The sequence below is a fragment of the Colletotrichum costaricense genome (genome assembly GCF_030867565.1).
Source record: "Colletotrichum costaricense strain IMI 309622 chromosome Unknown Scaffold_14.1, whole genome shotgun sequence".
NCBI classification, from domain to species: Eukaryota; Fungi; Ascomycota; class Sordariomycetes; order Glomerellales; family Glomerellaceae; genus Colletotrichum; species Colletotrichum costaricense.
The window spans coordinates 341,614-359,672 of record NW_026848243.1 but is presented as its reverse complement, the minus strand read 5'-3'; the positions used below and the strand labels follow the sequence as shown (position 1 = coordinate 359,672).

At 53.5% G+C, this 18,059-nt stretch overlaps 7 protein-coding genes across 7 annotated transcripts; 2 read left to right on the top strand and 5 right to left on the bottom strand.

Moving 5' to 3' along the window:
- Positions 1-927: 927 nt before the first annotated feature.
- On the bottom strand, positions 928-1,597 carry CCOS01_12001 (PUA domain-containing protein; the record flags this gene model as incomplete). The annotated part of the gene is made up of 2 exons (XM_060460151.1): positions 928-1,498; positions 1,584-1,597. 2 exons carry the CDS (start codon positions 1,595-1,597, stop codon positions 928-930), a joined length of 585 nt encoding a protein of 194 aa, XP_060309094.1.
- Positions 1,598-2,034: 437 nt separating this feature from the next.
- CCOS01_12000 (uncharacterized protein) lies at positions 2,035-2,345 on the bottom strand (the record flags this gene model as incomplete). Its single annotated transcript, XM_060460150.1, has 2 exons — positions 2,035-2,172; positions 2,235-2,345. 2 exons carry the CDS (start codon positions 2,343-2,345, stop codon positions 2,035-2,037), a joined length of 249 nt encoding a protein of 82 aa, XP_060309093.1.
- A 3,414-nt stretch (positions 2,346-5,759) lies between these two features.
- Positions 5,760-6,623, top strand: CCOS01_11999 (uncharacterized protein; the record flags this gene model as incomplete). The annotated part of the gene is made up of 1 exon (XM_060460149.1): positions 5,760-6,623. One exon carries the CDS (start codon positions 5,760-5,762, stop codon positions 6,621-6,623), a length of 864 nt encoding a protein of 287 aa, XP_060309092.1.
- Positions 6,624-8,576: 1,953 nt separating this feature from the next.
- On the top strand, positions 8,577-10,966 carry CCOS01_11998 (acetolactate synthase; the record flags this gene model as incomplete). Its single annotated transcript, XM_060460148.1, has 5 exons — positions 8,577-8,740; positions 8,853-8,945; positions 9,030-9,097; positions 9,162-10,853; positions 10,908-10,966. 5 exons carry the CDS (start codon positions 8,577-8,579, stop codon positions 10,964-10,966), a joined length of 2,076 nt encoding a protein of 691 aa, XP_060309091.1.
- A 796-nt stretch (positions 10,967-11,762) lies between these two features.
- On the bottom strand, positions 11,763-12,227 carry CCOS01_11997 (uncharacterized protein; the record flags this gene model as incomplete). Its single annotated transcript, XM_060460147.1, has 2 exons — positions 11,763-11,883; positions 11,932-12,227. The coding sequence occupies 2 exons, from the start codon at positions 12,225-12,227 to the stop codon at positions 11,763-11,765; spliced, it is 417 nt and encodes a 138-aa protein (XP_060309090.1).
- A 993-nt stretch (positions 12,228-13,220) lies between these two features.
- Positions 13,221-13,703, bottom strand: CCOS01_11996 (uncharacterized protein; the record flags this gene model as incomplete). Its single annotated transcript, XM_060460146.1, has 2 exons — positions 13,221-13,596; positions 13,672-13,703. 2 exons carry the CDS (start codon positions 13,701-13,703, stop codon positions 13,221-13,223), a joined length of 408 nt encoding a protein of 135 aa, XP_060309089.1.
- A 1,342-nt stretch (positions 13,704-15,045) lies between these two features.
- Positions 15,046-16,935, bottom strand: CCOS01_11995 (uncharacterized protein; the record flags this gene model as incomplete). Its single annotated transcript, XM_060460145.1, has 1 exon — positions 15,046-16,935. One exon carries the CDS (start codon positions 16,933-16,935, stop codon positions 15,046-15,048), a length of 1,890 nt encoding a protein of 629 aa, XP_060309088.1.
- Between the last annotated feature and the right edge of the window lie 1,124 nt (positions 16,936-18,059).

The following is an 18,059-nucleotide window of genomic DNA, read 5'->3' as shown; positions in this document are numbered from 1 at the left end:
ACAGACCACTACGGCTCGGCGTGACGTGGTGAGATGGATTCTGAGAGCTTCTTCGGTCAGAGGCTGCCCATGCACTAGACTGCCGGAGTCATCTTGGATTGTAAATCCGGCTCATTGAGCTTCAAAGATGCAGGTGACTCACTATTCAGCCGCATCTAAGCATGAAGCTGGTACTAGTCCAAGGAAGTCGAGCCTGCAATAGCAATGGACCGGGACTAGATGAGCTCATCAATACTGGCGATGATCCTCAACATTCCGGGAGTCTCAGCAAGTTCTCAAATGCGACAGTGAAAATTGATGTTGAAGATAGCCAGGTTTCCTCCCTAATTATCATGAAGCTCTCATGCATCGGAATGAGGACCTTAAAGCTGGCCCAAGATAAATTGACACTAGGCTCAATTAATCCATGTTTTCCTCATCGTCGTCATCGTTTCCTATTACCAGTCAAATGCTACATACCTGGAGAGAATACATTGGCATGCTCCCTTCTGTTATTTCCGTTCAGGCCCTCAGTGTAGCTTCCGGGGTATCTAATTAGATGTGCCGTCTGAAGAGCGAGTCTGAAACGTGATAACTCTTTCTGTCAATGGTGAGAGATGCTGGACGTACCTAGGTAGACGACTTTCCACTCGCGAGCGTTGCTGTCGGTGAATTTTGGGCCATCATTCCTACCCCCGGATAGACTGAAGGTAAGTATTGGCAGCATATCAGCAATGGCCAGGGAAATCACACCTTCGACCAATCCAAAAGCAAAAGCAAAAGTGAATGTGTCATCTCAGCAAGATATTGTGCAATCAAAAGGCAAACTTTTGTTGGGTTCTGTTCATGCTTATGCCCATATTGCATTGTCACTGGATCTCTCTCCCTCATATCATATGTGTAAAACCGTTTCTTCGTCCATACGCCAATCCCCACCCCAAAACATATTTAGTCCGTTCCGAGCCTCCACAGACCATCGCCGAGGAAATGCGCCTCCTCCACCACAGGCCCCTTGCCCTTATCCTTAACTTCCTTGGTACCAGCAACCAAGAAACCAACAGCACACGCCTCCGTCTTGCCCTCCGCCATAATAACAACCGGCTCACCCTTCTCCAGCTCTCGGCTCCACCTCCCTTCCTCGTCGACGCCCTCGGCGCCCTCCCGAGGCTCAGGCAACCGCCCACCGGCGCTCGTCAGCCCGGGAGCCATGAGCGTGGCGCCCGAGAGCACGAAGCGGATGGCGCCGCGGTCGATGCGGATTGTCGGAAAAGCTTGCGGGAAGCGGTGGACGAGCTTGAGGTGCGGGACGAGGGTGGCGTTGTCCTGCTGGTAGAAGAGGGGCTGCTGCTCGCAAACGAAGAGCGAGCAGCGGTCGGGCAGCTTCATCTGCTCGAGAGAGGCCTTTTTGGGCATCACTTCTTCGATATAGGGGTTCAGGAGGGGGTAGCTCGAGAGCAGCGAGTCGCGGAGGGAGCGCTGGACGGAAGACTTGAGCTTCTGCTTCGGCTTGGAGGTGATGCTGTGAGGGCGGGGTAATTTTGTTAGCTTTCCCTGCGACTTTTCTGTGGTTTGGTCATTGGGTGTATGAGCATATGGCGACGTACTCTTTCTTGAACATTGTGGCGGTATTGAAATCGAAGTCTGCTATAGAAAAGAAGGGGGTATCACTGGTGTATTTGGGACGTTGTCGAGACCTATCGCGTCTGTGGCAGTCTGTGGTGGTAGTTGATGGTGGGGTTGTCAAGAGCGAGCATCGCCGACGAAAATTGCCCCGCAGTCGGGCGGGCGGGGCGGACCAATCATGCACTAATGGAGGGGCAGACGCTTCACGCGCGAGGGGCTTCGTGATCCCATCACGTCACTTTTATCGATGAGAGAAAAGCGAAAAATCCCGATAGCTCGTAGTTTAGGGGATTAAAAATCATAATTCTTCAAAATGTCATAACTATACTGTCATGCAAAAAGCTCTATCGTAACCCATGATCGCGTGCGGGGTTTTGCCGATGCCCAGAGTTCTTCTGAGCACAGGCGCAGGTAATCCATCGTTGCGAAAGCTCAACCGTGGTTGACGTGAGAAACGGTTCCGTCCTCCTTGACGTGAACGTTGAGTCTGTTGGGTCTGAAGTCCTTGGTGACCATCATGCCAGGCTCGATAACACGGGACTCTTCGGGGAGATCCCTCTTGCAGAAGGTCTAGGAAAGCATCGCCGTTAGTACAACCAAATCTTCTGTCACAGAGAGGAAGGTGAATTTACCGTCTCGTTAGACTCCTCCTCGTGGAGCTTCTTCCCGACCAGCTTGTTGGTCCAGAGCTGAGTCTTGTCATCGGAGTCGTTGTTGTTGATACCAGGTACGACGAGAGGCATGATGGCGGTTGTGGTTTTGAGATTCTGGTGTGTTGGTTGATGTCTGAATGCTTAAAAGCGTATGTGTTTTGGTATGTGAAGCTAGTGTATGATAAGGTTGAGTGAGGAGATGAAGACTGGAGTAAGTGATGGTTTAATAGCAAAGAAGCGTCGTGGACGTCCAAAACAGGAAGGTTGGAGGTCTAGAAGCTGCATCGGTCGATGACGTCGGTAATCGTGTGGGGGCGGGGGTTTTGTTTCTCGCAGAACTCAGGGACTGCTGCTCGTCCGACGCAAAGCGCCGCCGGGACGATCTTGGAACCGAAGCACGTCAACCTCTAAACTCCCGGCAGTAAGTACGTAGGTCCTCACTGACCCCTATTTCTTATCTTGCTCGGATGTTAGAGCACTTGGCAGATAACGTTTAGGTCAGATGGGCTTAGGTATTCAAGATCAAATTCTCGTCCAAATCCAAGCCAGATGTGTGCATGTGATTCATGAACGACCACACTCCATCCTAAAATTACTGTACAGCAGCGATGCATATTGCGAGAGCCGGCCTGGCTGGGTGACGTTCTGAACACATCATTGATACCTTGGCACGTCTATCCATCGATTCAGAGCAGAAGTAATATGTGCTGGGAATATTCAACGCGCGAATAAGAAGAAACCATTCAGAGAGGTCAAATAAGGAAGGTAGCAGCCAGTGTGCCGTGTTAGGGAGGTTGAAGAGAGTTGGCGAGTCCATGTCTCCACCAACGCTGAGTTCTGTACCTAAAGAGTAATTAGGTAAGCTGGCCACTTTTGCTGCGAAGATTGCACTGCGCACAGAACATGACTGCGTCGCCTCAGTCATAGTCGATGGCTCTTCAATTGTTACTCCTTGGGAATCAAGTACGAATACACCGTTTGAAGCAATTCAAGTCCAAAAGATTGGGAGTCTGACGGAGCGGAGCCCACTTGCCTGTCGTGGAGCTGACTGGGACTGCAATAATGTAAGCACAGAATTAAGGTAAGCACGGACAGGGCTGGACTGGGCCTCAACTGGGTCTGTGCACTTCTAGGTAGTGAGGATGTTAGGCGCTTTCCTTCCTCCCAGGCAGAATCGTTCGAGATGGTCCTTTCCGTTCCTTTGTTGCATGGGCGGAAAGAATGAACTAGCCATCTTGATGCTTCCTGCTCTACCAAGAATAAGACACTGACCCATTCAGATGCCGTTGTCTGGTCAGCTCAAATTTTTTTTGTGCCTGGCAAAACTCGGTCCGAGGAAAGCTACAATGGACGTCGCGGGGACAAGAAACATTCCATTCGCGCCTTTGGAATGTCGGGTGTTGTGGCTCCTGATATTGCCGATTCCCTCGACCTTCGCTTCTTAGCCATGACTTCACCTCTAGACGAGTTTCTCTGTCAGCGGGATAGAAATAGCGCCCCGCCCCGATCTCACGGCTCCAATTCTCCACGGTCTTCAACGAGGCCATGATTACGGTCATAGATTTAGGCCCTGCTGACCGTGTTCGTCTTCTTTCTGATTGCTAATAGAATGGCGACCTTGTCTCAGGTGGATGCCCGTCTGGAGTTATTCCCAACGTCTGACCGCATCGCCGCGCCGTTTCCTAACCACGCTCTCGCAGGAATGGCACTGGCACCAACAGGGCAAATACAAGTCTGCAGGAACGAGGCCAGGAAAATCATCTTGCTTGCCTCTTTCTGCCTATCTGCAGACTAAACGACATACTGAACCGTCGCAAAGCTCAATCCAATCATCCAGCCACGAGGAGCATCCAACGTCTAGTGATCAGTTGGATCTCAGCTGGTGCATGGTGTGGTCCGAATAGGAACGGAGACGAGGGGTTGGCTCAGCTTACAGGGTGGCAGGTCTCAGCCACGGGCAAATTAAACTAAACAACCAGCGGCCAGTTGGAGCCGCAGCAGGGATCAATCATCACAGCCCTCAGCACTAACACCAAGCGAGCGATTTCTTCTCTTCTTCCTGTCCTTCAGCCATCAGGGAAGCTATTCCCTGACCCCCGCCAGACGAAAAACACTGCAGCCTGCTACATGCTACATGGCGGAATTAGACCACGACAAGGCAGATGCGAACCCAGTGCGGCGGCTTGCTATTGGCCCCATCTTCCGAAATCCAGTGCAAGTTCCCCCTTGCCTCGTGGGGTTCCAAGTCTTAGAGTTTGCTCTGTGCCCTTCCTCTTAGACGATTTGGGCCAAGCCGCGTGCCGGGAACAGCATATGCTATTTTAGCTTGAGGATGTGGATTCTGGGCCCATTGCGGTTCTCGAGAATCGAGAGCCTCGTGGGGAGGCTCGGCTGTATCGACAGAACGACCTTGCGACCAAATTCAGACCTCTGGGTACTTGACTTCGAACGATGCGAAGTTGAGGTTTTCTCGAGAGAACAATAAGACATGCTTTGCAAGAACCGAGAAGAGATCAGACGGCGAATCTACGCGAAGGCATCGTGAACCGCCCGTACAGACGCAGATGCGACCAACAGAGCTAATTATGGAGGCCAGCGCCATCAGCCACCACGACTCCGAATCCCATTCGCCGGGTGGGCTAGCAAAGGGCGAGCTAACACAAGGGCTATGCTGCTGGAGCATGAGGTCGCACCACCGACAAACTCAAGCCTACAGAGTTCAAAGGAGAGCACAAAGTACCGTCTCTTCCGTGAAGAGCTGAGCTGCTGCGGAATGAAGGACCCAGCCTTACAAGCCCCCCAAGCCTGGTTCTGCTAAGCTGCAGGTAAGCAACGAAAAGAGTGAGCCTAAGCGGAGACCCAAGACATGACCAATCCCGACCCCAACGGGCACTGGACTACCCGTGCTGAGGTGCATTTTGCTCTCGTGGCATTGGCGTTGGCGTGGTCGGCGTCCCTCAGCTCACAGCCAGAGACAAGCAGCTAGACAAGGACGGTGAGGTGACAACAGCAACAAGCCCAAATGGATACCACCAGGCTCGACCCAACTCCGAGGCGCCGAGAGGCGTTCAGCTCCCTCACTTCTTTTTATTGAAGCTCATTCCCAGCTTGTCCGGCGTAGGTCATCCTGCTTTCCCCCCTCTTCCTGCTTCTTACCTCCTATGCTCTTACATATTCGCTCCTCACCATCGCAGTGACATCCCAGGTAGACACCGATCGTCTCTTCCCGACTATCCGACTTCCATCTTCACTGCCACATCAGAAGTTGCCTTCAATACTTGGTAGCTTGTTCACGGCACTGGGAACCGAGTCTGCCGGTTACCGAACCAATCTTCCCAATCAGGAAGCTGCCAAACCCCAACAGCAGTTCGTCACACAGCACCACTTCGTCTCCCGATACTCTGAGGCCGGCAATTGAGCACCCACTCCGAACCTGTCAATCCCACCTTCCACGGACCCCCGTCCCGGCAGTCATTTGCAACACCCCACAAAACCCCGGGCAATATGCGTTCATCCCAGTCCGCCTCGGCGCTTGTTGCGCTCCTCTTTGTGGCCACGGCCTCGGCCCTGTCGCCGGCGAGACTGCATTGCCTTCGGTCACGGAACCTCGAGCTGGCCAGATTGGCAGCCTGTGGCGAACCTGGATCCGTGGCTCACTGCATAGAGATGCTCACCGACGACTTTACACAGACTGATCTGGAGAGATGCTACATCAATGCTGGTTGCGACTTTGCCGAAGCCGTTATTGAGTCGCAGTGGATTCTGGACAGGTGTGATAACAGCGGCAGCGCCCCTGCGGAACTGCGCAAACGTCATGTCACTGTCTTCGCGCGTCAGACTACAGAGGCAACTGCGGCAACCGCTGAGACAGCCACGAGCACAACCTCTGGCACGGCAACCTATTCCAAGCTCACATGCTCTACGTCGACGACCAAGTCGACCACGCAATGCCCCGTTGTCTCGACTGGCGTGCAGAAAGGCAAAACTCTCAAGGAAGGTTGCTTCCCGACACAGGTGGTGTACGGAACATGCGCTGCGGGCCTGCTCTGCAAGAACGATAACTCGGGCAACCCTTCGTGCAAGGTGCTGGACAACACCGTCTACCCTGGCGGCATCGCTGTAGCGCTCTTCTTCGCCGTGGCCATCACGGGTTCCATTGCGTGGATCACGTTCCTTTGCTGCAAAGAGAGGAAGCAGAAGAAGCGCAACGCGGCAAGGGCGCAGGCGGCTATGGATGCGAAGATGGCGGCCAAGCGACAGCCAGCTGTGCAAGTTCACGATTCGGACAACCAGCCTCTCATGTCGTATGGGCAACCGGCTGCTGCGTATGAAGCGCACGGTCCATTCGGTGACCAAAACCGGATGTAAGGCGGAGATGCGGATGGGTTGTGGGTTTCGAGGGGGGGATGAATGATCAAGCCTCGACCGATAGGCGTGCGGTGATCAGGGACGGAGGCGTAAAGAGCAGTCATGGTTCAAGATACCTATTGTATTTGATTCTGGTTTCGGTGTTTAAAGGGCGCATCGAGGTCCATGGGATGAGGCATGCGCCAACGAGTAAACAAAAATTCAAGTCACTATCAATTCATTTGAGATGCCTCGTCAAAGGCTGACTGTGCTGTCAAGCTGACCCTGCATAAAAAGGGGATTAATTAGTTGCTCTCTAGTATGTGACCGGGACAGACCGGATGAGGGGGGACCGGGATCCGAACTCAATCGGCCAGCCGCTATTCAATATCCGTACAGCAAACTACTGTCACGACTACGGCGGTTGACGGCCACGTTTTTACGAATTGCTGACTTGGGAGGAAGTGCAGTTCGTGCTGGACGGATTCGGCCAAACGGGCATCGTGTGATGCGGTTTTAAGTGGCGGCAGCTCCCATGTCTCGCGATTCTATGGGGTTGGAGCCGTTGTCTGACAGCTGCAAAACCCCGGATCCGTGACTGGACCGCATGCGACGTGCAGTAGACCTTGGCGTGTTAGGGTTGCGGATGTGTTGACCAAACATGAGATGAAATGCAGCTTGGCAGCATAGTGCGACACTAAGTATTGAATGCCAGGATGACAACCTAGATACGTTGATGACAAGAGAAGAGAAAAGGTGGTGAACAAGGTGAGTAAAGACTTCAGTTTGGTGTTGGTTCGGATCGATAGGAAAAGATAGGGGACCTCGGGAGTGGCTTCTCAAGATTTGTGGAGGATATTGTGGGAGAGTGTGCATGTGTGACTCTTTACGGTTCACGACTGCAACTGCGTGGGTGGTGACTGGTGAACCATTCTGGGGCAGGGAAAGCGTGGAAACGGTCGCAGACGTCGGGTGTTTGCTCCGCCCACTTTCCTCGGTCTGGCATTCGGGGGCATTCAAGGTCGGGGAGGCACGAGGGAGACCGGAATGGAACAGAGGGCTAGTGTGGGGAACGAGGTAAGTGGCCAATCAAGAATGAGTCATAAAGCGGTTGAGTCAGCAGAGGTGGCTGGCCGTTCAGTCGACTGCGGTTCCGTTATTGCTATCGTTCTTTCCGATCTTTATAGCTGCCGGTTAGGAAGCTGCCAGTGAGGCGCGGAGTAAAGAAGCAAACATGGGAGGAAGGCGGTAAAGATGCAGCAACTGCAGCAGCGCGGGAAGGAACAGTCAATGGGAGGGAAGGTCAGGCCGATATCGCCACCCCAGATTGGACCTGTGGCCCGTGCCCCTCCCCCGATGGGCAACGCTTGTTCGTTCTCGCCCCCGTCGTGGCCCGTCCTGCGCCCTTCCAGCCAGTCATCGGCCGGCTACCCCACACCTCGACGGCCGATAATTTTTTTTGGTTTTTTCCCTGGCTCCGAAACAGCAGCCGCGCCTCTCCACCACTCTGCGTTCTTCTGTGTGTGAGAGAGACAGAAAGAGAGACTACCCGAAAGTAAAGAGAAAGACACAGAGACAGCGGTGACTCTACGCAAAGTTAAACCCCGGTGTGCGCCGTGCCTCTCTTCTACCTGTCTATTATCCTTACGCTACTAGTTGTGTCTGTGCCCGGCCCCCAATTCCCAATCTCGAATTTGACATCTGCTGCTCTAATTTGCCAAAACCTTGTGACTGGGCTTTCTTTCCCTTCCCTCCTCCTTCTCTCCTCCTTCCCTCCTCCAATTGACTCCGCGATCTCTGCAACCTCCATACCCCCTGCGATCGTCCAATTCGACGAGCCGCTCCCCTCTCGCTGTCTGTTACTCTTTGCTCTCTCCTTAGAGACATTGACGAAGCATCACACCGAAGGACACCTCTTCTTCCTCTTCCTTCTACTTTGTTTCTCCCCGGTTCATCTCCACTCCACCGCTCATCATGATGCTCCGAACCCGCCACGCCGCTCGCGCCCTCAAGGCCGTCTCAAGAGCGAGCGCTCCCCGTAACCTCACCACCTCCTCTGCCGTCGCCGCCATTCAGGCCACCAAGAAGGTCCCTTCCGGCGTGAGGACGCAGGCTACCTCTGCCACCTCGCCCGCTCCGTAAGCTTCTTCCCATGCTTCCATTAACTGGGGAAACTGCACAGCCAGTCGACAAGACGAAGCTGGTGACTCACGAAACATTTGACTAACGACCCTGTTTTACCAATTGTAGTGAGGTTCGAGACACGCCCGCACCCGCGTTCAACGCCGACAAGAGCCATGTTCAACCTCTTCAGCGCTCTACCGGCCCCGAGATGGACGAGTCGTACGTAGCCCCTCGTCGCCAACTATACCCACCGCCGTTGTCGGCTTGTTGGAAGCGCGCGGGAAAGCTTACGTTGTAACACAGGTTCATTGGCAAGACTGGAGGAGAAATCTTCCACGAGATGATGTTGAGACAGGGCGTGAAGCACATCTGTACGTGACTCAACTGCGTATATCAGGATGGCATCACAGAGACATGGCTGACCGTGACTCACAGTTGGGTACCCCGGAGGTGCCATTCTCCCCGTTTTCGACGCTATCTACAACTCAAAACACTTCGACTTCATTCTCCCTAAGCACGAGCAGGGCGCCGGCCACATGGCTGAGGGCTACGCCCGCGCCTCGGGCAAGTGCGGTGTCGTCCTCGTCACCTCCGGCCCCGGTGCGACGAACGTCATTACCCCCATGCAGGATGCCCTCTCCGATGGCACCCCCATGGTTGTCTTCTGCGGTCAGGTCGTCACCTCCGCCATTGGCAGTGATGCTTTCCAGGAGGCTGATGTCACTGGTATCTCCCGTGCCTGCACAAAGTGGAACGTCATGGTCAAGAACATTGCCGAGCTCCCCCGCCGTATCAACGAAGCTTTCGAGATCGCCACCAGCGGTCGCCCCGGTCCAGTCTTGGTCGATCTTCCCAAGGATGTCACTGCCGGTGTCCTGAGGAGAGCTATCCCCACCGAAACCTCCCTGCCTTCCCTCCCGAGCGCCGCCTCAAGAGCCGCCATGGCCCTGCTCCAGAAGCAGCTTGAGCAATCCATCAAGCGCGTTGCCGACCTCGTCAACATCGCCAAGAAGCCCATCATTTACGCCGGTCAGGGTATTGCCCAGTCTGAGGGTGGCCCCGAGATCCTCAAGGAGCTTGCCGACAAGTTCTCCATCCCCGTCACCACCACCCTTCATGGCCTCGGCTCCTTCGACGAGCTTGACGAGAAGTCCCTTCACATGCTCGGTATGCACGGTTCCGCCTACGCCAACATGGCTATTCAGCAGGCCGATCTTATCATCGCCCTCGGTGCCCGTTTCGACGACCGTGTCACCCTCAACGTCGCCAAGTTTGCGCCTGGTGCCAAGGCTGCCGCTGCCGAGGGCCGCGGTGGTATCGTCCACTTCGAGATCATGCCCAAGAACATCAACAAGGTTGTCCAGGCCACCGAGGCTGTCGAGGGTGACGTCGCCACTAACCTTCGCACTTTGATCCCCCACTTGAAGCCCAAGACCATGGAGGACCGCAAGGAATGGTTCGACAAGATCAGGGAGTGGAAGGCAAAGTGGCCCATGTCCGACTACGAGAAGGCCGAGCGCTCCGGCCTCATCAAGCCCCAGACTCTCATTGAGGAGCTCAGCAACCTGACCGCCGACCGCAAGGAGACGACCATCATCGCTACCGGTGTCGGTCAGCACCAGATGTGGACCGCTCAGCACTTCCGCTGGAGACACCCCAGAACCATGGTTACCTCTGGTGGCCTGGGTACCATGGGATACGGTCTCCCCGCCGCCATTGGTGCCAAGGTCGCCAAGCCCGACGCTCTCGTTATCGACATTGACGGCGACGCCTCCTTCAACATGACCCTCACCGAGCTTTCCACCGCTGCGCAGTTCAACATTGGCGTCAAGGTCATTGTTCTGAACAACGAGGAGCAGGGTATGGTTACGCAATGGCAGAACCTCTTCTACGAGGACCGTTACGCCCACACCCACCAGCAGAACCCCGACTTCATGAAGCTGGCTGATGCCATGGGTGTCCAGCACCGCAGAGTGAGCAAGCCTGATGAGGTTGTCGACGCTCTCAAGTGGCTCATCAACTCCGACGGCCCCGCCTTCCTTGAGGTTGTCACCGACAAGAAGGTGCCTGTCCTGCCGATGGTGCCCTCTGGATCAGCTCTCCACGAGTTCCTGACATGGGACGGAGGTTAGTATTCCCCATCTATTGACTTTTGTAAGCTCAATGCTAACCCCTTGACAGAAAAGGATAAGAAGCGCCGCGAGCTGATGCGCGAGAGAACGCGTGGTCTCCACGGCTGAACAGCCAGCACTCGCAGCTCTTTCTTGTTATCTAATCTGTCCACATTGGAGGCGTCCATGCATATTGCTCTCTCATCTTATACCACCAGGCTTTGTTGGGTTCTCTTTGGCCATAACGAGATCTCCATCTTGAGCAGAAAAGTCCTTCCATTGGGATCAGGGATTTTTCCTACTACGGGCGACTGTATCGCAGGTTTCGTCCGGAACAAAACAAGTTCAAAAAATCAAACAAAATCTAAAAAGTGCTTTATCGCAGCATTTTCCGTAGTCTGGGGGCTTCATTTCGGGCATTCACACCAAAAATCGACCGTCACGGAGTTGGGTTAGTTTACCTCGACCTTGTCAAGAGAATGTACATATATCAAACTTCACGAGTTGAATGTTGAAAAGTTTTTTTTTTGCACCTCATCTCAACCTTGCATCGCCTCTATCTTGTAACGTGATGTGTAAACTGTGTTGGCTAGATTATAAGTCCACGATCATATGGGGTTGCAGGTCCAAACGAGCGGACGAAACGTGTATCCTTTTGCTTTACACTAGCGCTAGATCGTAAACTGTATTGTATGGTGACCAGGATAGCTACAAGTCACCATCAGATTCGATGGACAACGACCTTCCCCTAGGCAGCATACATGCACATACCGGGGCAGCAGACCGAGTCCATGTGCGGATGTCGCCATCACCTTCGGGCCGATCGTTGTCTAGCACTCATAATACCACAAGAATCATCATTACCTATGAACATAAATGACAATTTAGTATTAGACCTGTATCCTATCGCATACTTTACATCTTTCTACTCGTTGGCCACCTCGTCATCTAATTCTGCGTGGTTGGCGGCAGCGCTTGCTAGCTCCGCCATCCTAGTCGTAGGTTCAGGCGGGTTGACTGGGGAGGCATTTTCCTCATCTGCTCCCATACCTTACCGCCGCCTTTCGACTCGACGTGATTCTCGTGCCGCATTCCTTGCCTTTCGCCGTCGTCGTACCAATTCGCCCATCAAGGATAGAAGAAAAGTAAGGCTCAAGGCAATCACAGCAGGGAAGGAGACGACAGCTAGCCCGTATCCAAGCACCTTAGCACCGAGGCTAATATCTCTAAACATGCCAATGAGAAAGGAAACGACAAGAATAATGCAGAATAGACCCAGACCCAGCCACCAAAGAATAGACGCAAGTATCCGAAAGTGTACGTATGTGGAGAGCTGCTGCTTTCGCTTGGCTACTTCCTCCCTATACATCGCATTCCTGTTCATCTCCATATCGAACTGGACCAGATAAGGCCCGGTCACAAAATTTACAAAGTCTAAGAGCAAGATGAAGCAAAGCGCAAGGGCTCCAAGAAGAGTCACAACACCAAAAAAATCATATAGAAGCGCACCTAGGTCTTTGAATCGTGTCTGCATACTTAGAACCCCTGAAGATATAGAAAGAGGTAGAAAAATTGTGGCAAGTATACTTAGCTGCTGGACACTATCGGTTTGCTTTACCTCTCTCCTTACTTCTAGTAAGCTGAGGTCATGCTCCATTGCGGTAGAGAGTCTCGTTAGGCTACCTCTTAACTGTTTGCAATACAAGCGGATCTCGAGTTCTATGGCCGCTAATTGGGGAGTCTCTGACATTGCTATCGGGATATTGGACGTTCTCGATATTGGCGTGGACGATCCAACTTGACTTCTTGTGGCGCTCTGGAGGATTTCAACTAGTGATTCAATGGCCACTAGCATTCGATCTCCAATTTCTGAAAATTTCTGAATCAATTGATGGTCTGCAGTGACTTTTCCAACGTTGCCCTCTTGGAGCTCTGCACGGGTGGGGTCCAACAATCCCCGCTGCCTCCCGAAGGCGGTTTCATATACCAATAGAAATCGAGCATACAACAGCAGATTGGCATGGCAGAACTGTAGGCTGAAAGCCTTCATCCAGTCCGACGTGTTTTTGAAAGGGCGATACATAGCGTCGAGTTCGCATAGCTATGTAGCAAAGGTAGCTGTTGCTTGGTAGAGACCGAACTGTTCTTCTGGGAAACGACGATTGTTTCCCGTTCAGTCTGTACGGACAAGTGTTCTGCACATGATAAACTCTGATCAAAAGTCAGTTACACATCTAGCTAGTCCAGCTTCGCGTATTGCAGCAGGCTTACCTTGTAGTCGATTGTCAATGACCTGAAAGCGTAGATACCGCACGACATTGACCCAGCGAACTTGAGGACTGCCTCGCTTGCTTTCGATGAAATTGAAAGACTCTATCCTATGCTATCGAAGTGGTGAGGCCCAATATTGGTTGCTAATCAACGACAAGAAGCCCACAGTAGCGATCCTAAGAGGAGGGAACTTGTACGGGAAGTCCATTCCGGATGTGGAGTCATTGTCGCGAACGTCATCGTCAAAAAGCTCCTGGAGAAATACTCGAGCCACTCCATCCGCCTGGGGTGGAAGTGCACTCATTAATGACTCTAATCGGGCATTGTTGTCATCATTGGCCTTGACAGTGTTCCGAAGGGAGAATGGCTCCCAGGCATCGGTCTGGCTGAATGATGCGCCAACATCGTCCCATATTCCAATAAATCGGCCAGGCTCGTGTAAACGAATCCATAGATCGGTATCGTAGGATGCCGCTGTCTTTGCAGCCCTAGTTATTCGGTTTAAAAATGATTGTGGTCGTAAGAGGCTTACTAGAAAGCCCAATGTGAATGCAATCACGGACGCCAAATCTTTGATCAATTTGACTATGGCCATGATCGATTAATGAAGAATATGGAGATTTTGAAGGCGCAGATTGGCAAAAGTTGAGAAAGAGGGGGGAATGGTACGTCTCTTCGCGAAAGCCCTGTCATACGACAGTATTCTATACCATGAGGCAGCCACGTATCCTAGCCGACCGACATCTTGCCCGTCTCACGCCCAACCAATCGGGCAAAGTAATGACTCCCGAAGCTCCTCAGTACCTTATGCTAGGGACTTCTTCACTTGGGCGCTTAGGTAGGCTCTGATGGTGTGGCCTTTGCCAGCCACCAATTAAGAAACACTATTTATCTGGCAAAGTAGTGTGTCTGACATGGCGTCCGCATAAGACAATTTCGAGGCAAAGATTCTTTAATCGTGTGGTAGTCTGTTGTTCGTCTTGTTGGAAACTACCTGCACAAAAGAGCCAGACTACGTTGCGTACCTGTGATTTCATTGATGACATTCATGGTTGTTTCACTCCCTATTCTTCTCTCTCCTCCTTTCCTATCTTCAAGCGAATCAAGCTTTGAACTGACGGAAGTAAATATGGGCAAGGATGAATATGATATGCCTGCATGTCAATTCTATTGTCACGAGACCTTACCCGACGTACCTTACCTTCGGCCTGAGACAGCTTGCCAAGAACCATACTCCCTTTCAAGGGTGTCTCTATCGGCGCAAGTAGCCACCTCGAAGTACGGTCTACCTAGCTCAACTCCTCAGGAATCTGCACCTGTGGATCCAACGAAGTTGAAGGCGGCCACTCGTTGATAATAGGAGAATAGGGATTATTTCGCGCTCCTTATGTCTTCTATTCTCTTGTTGACATATACAATGTGAAGTGCGACGCAACCATGATTGGGCATCGAAGGGAACAGGAAGTGCATCTAGCTGCTACACACCTAGGAACATCGATGAGTAAGATATGAGCAGGGGGAAATAGGAGGAAGAAATATAACTCCAGTTTGAATTGTCTAAATGGTATTTCCATCAGGGAACGCCCAGACGTCATCATAATCATCATCCAGTCAGAGCCGCCTTCGGATATCAACAAAGCAATGCCAGTGGGTAGCCACTTCCCTCGCCTCCCTAGCGTCTTCGGCGACCCCGACATATCCAACCCAGTACCTATAGCGAAGAAGGCTCATTGGGGGTATCTTGTAGTCTATAGTTTTCGACCCCGACCCCAAAACTAACAAAGAAAATGCAAAAGGAAACATGTCTATGAAGCTGCGCCACCACCCATGCATTCATGTCATGTAAAGCGTTAGGTAATACAGGTCTAAAATGGTTTGTATGAACAAAGAAGATAGAAGAGGGGGAAATGGTGCAGAGACAAGGGAGTTTGGCTGTCTCAGATCCACCCAGCTAAAGCCGCCTTCTCCTCAACGGGTGACGTGACAGGCGACGAACGGCCACGACGCTTGAGGCGCAAGTTCTCCAGGCTCCTCATGCCCCACGAGCGGGGACGTTTCGCGGCGGTGGTGGTGGCAGATGCGGATTGAGGGACCTGGAGCAACGGACCCAGGCTGCTGTCCTGGTCTTCGGTAGGTTGTGGCGAGGGTGTGAGATGGCGCGCAAAGTCGCCGAAAGACCGCCTTTGCTGCTGCTGTTGAGACGTAGTAGTATCGGTCCAAGGGTAGATGGGGCCCTGCTGCAGCATATTTGTCGTCGCCCTGTTACCCGGCATGAACATGGGGTCGAAGATCTGCTCGTCCTCGGGCGGGCCAAGCACAACGTCCGTAGACCAGGCGTCACGCTCGGGGATGACGAGAGGGGTGCCCGGGTGCGGGTAGGCCAGGGAATCCGGCTCCTCGGGAATCGAGCGCGGCGGCGGGTGCGAGACGGTGGCGAGCTTGACGGGGAAGAGGCTGCGGCGGAGGGCAAACATAGTCATCGCCGACGGCGGTTGCTCTTCATGCTGCTGCTGACCTCCGCAGACGACATCGCGGAGCTCGCCGTGGTTCCTGCCTTCGCCTGCGAGCGGGCAGCGGGACCGGACGGGCCGCGTTGCTTCGCCTGGGAACTCGGGGGCCGGGTGCTCGGGGGAGGAGAAGCACGTCTGGCCGAGCGTCCATGCCGCGTGGAGGATGCGCGGCACGTCGGCGAGGTGGCGGCACTCGAGGAGCTTCTTGAGGTCGCCTGAGGAGCGGGGCTGCCAGCGGAGTTGGTTGCGTGCGGCCTTGTCCCAGAGGGTGTGCTTCCACTCGTCTTTGAGGGAGCGCTGACGGAGGAGGTTTTGCATCTGATGATAGTATGTCCACTCTGACGAGACGCTGAGATTGTTGTTATTACAACCACTGGTGTTATTAATGGTGCTGCTGCGCTTGTCAAAGTGACTGGCGAGGTGGTCAAAGTAGGCGTCGGCCGTCTTGGGCGCCTCGCTGTCATCGGCGGCCTCGTAGACCTCTTTGCAACCGATGAAGCCGCAGGCGAAGACGACCTGCGTGCAGAGGCCGACCTTGACCTGTTCTGCTGCCGCTACCGCCGCGGCGGGAGGGTACGCCGCCTCGCCCTGGTGGTGGTCGAGCTTGACGTGGGCGATGTAGGCCTTTTCAAAGTCAAAGATCATGCGGCAGTTGTCCTGCGGGCAGACCCAGATGCAGTCGGTGTTGTGGAAGTTTTGGAGGTGCTTCTTGAAGTCGCTTTTCCTGCCGAAGCCGACGTAGACGTCGTGGACGGCGCACATGGGACACTCGATGGGCTTGCGGCCGCCGACGGTACCCGATGACGGGGACCTCATGCTGGCAGCAGCCTTTTTCTCGCGTGATGGAGTTGAGGAGAGGTGCTCGCTAATGTGGTGATCCTGCCACTCGGAGCCGGAGAGGGATGGTGTCACGGAGGGCGACATCAGGAACGGAGCGTCCACGGCGTCGGCCCAGGAGGCGGCTGCCGCAGTGCCGCCGGGCTGCTGGCTGAAATAGCTCCCCGATAAGGAGGCAGCCTCTGAGCCGCACAAGGACGCGTCGGAGCTGCTCCAGGGGCTGGCACTGTTTGTGAGGGATGGCGCGCTGTTGTTGCTGCCAAAGGTTGAGGTGGAGAGGGCTGAGTTCCTCGCCGGGGCGTCCATGTGGTGAGGGTTTCGGTGGTGGTGCTGGGGCGGAGGGCGGAGGGATGTGTAGTTGCTGCCGCTAATGTTCCGGAGGGTTGTTTCTAAGCTTCCGGACCCGTACCGGCCGGCGAGGTCGCATAGAGTTCGAACGTCTTCTGGTGACATGTTTGACGGGCTCTTGGTGGGATACATGTTGTGCTCACGGTTCAGTCGCTGTGAGACTGATAATGGAATCTATTCTTGCATGAAGCTTTTGACGGCGTGTTCAAGATTGTTAAAGGCGTAGTCGGTGTATTCGTCCTCAATTTCAGAAGGAATGGGTAGACGGAACGACGTTAATTTGATAGAAGGGTGGGCGAATTGCGAGATGGGGGGTGGTCGTTATGTAGTTAATGCCGACTCAATCGCGATGTGAAGTACGTATTAGCGGGCGGGAACGTATGACAGAATCCGAATGGCAAAGGGAAAAAAGAAATGCGCCAAGGCTAGGCACGGAAGAGCAGCGACTCGACATTTGTATACCAGCCCTCTGTCTTGCCAAGTCAAGACAACCCGTCACCCCATCAAAGAAGGCCACGAGGAGGAGACCAAGTCAAGCATGGCCAGGTCAGGTTGCGAGCCTCTGAGAGAGCGCCAACACGAGACTAATGGAGGAGGGGAATGGCGCTGTCTGACGAGTGGCGACTAGTTCGTTCGCTGAACGTTCTAGTGGAATTCTACGAGTGCGTATGTGTAGGGATATGTGGGAGTGCGTGTGTGTAAGTGGTTGTTCTCTTGCGCCTTCTTTCGCATTAGCGCGGGCGCAGGGCTCAGGACTGAGGCCGTTTTGGAGCAACGGTGAAGTAACTCCTGCATGGGGTCTTGAGGGGCCATTTGATCATGGTAATGGTAATGGTGATGGCGGGTTACATTCCTGGATGAGAATCCAATCAGCCTCAGCCTGACTCTAGGAAGCTAGCCTGGAATTGGGGGAAGGATGTCTGAGTTTCCATCGCTCGCAGCACTAGCTGCGAAGAAGTTGCTCTCGAACAGGTACTTGAGAGGAAGCTGGTTGTTTACAATAACACTCGTTACTATGGTCCACAACCTTGTCAAACTTCACCAAGCCTTCTAGAACAAATCGGATCCTCGGGAGCCTGATTCCCATTGAGGGAGATGCACGACGGCTCGACTTCAAGCGTCTTAATCCAAGAACCAACCGGGGTAAGCGGCAGCGCAGAGAATGAGACAAGAGACGCTGATCTCATCCCATTTCGATGCCGCCTTCCCCCTCATTTTTCTTTTGCGGCGAACCGTCATCTACACAGTATTTCGTA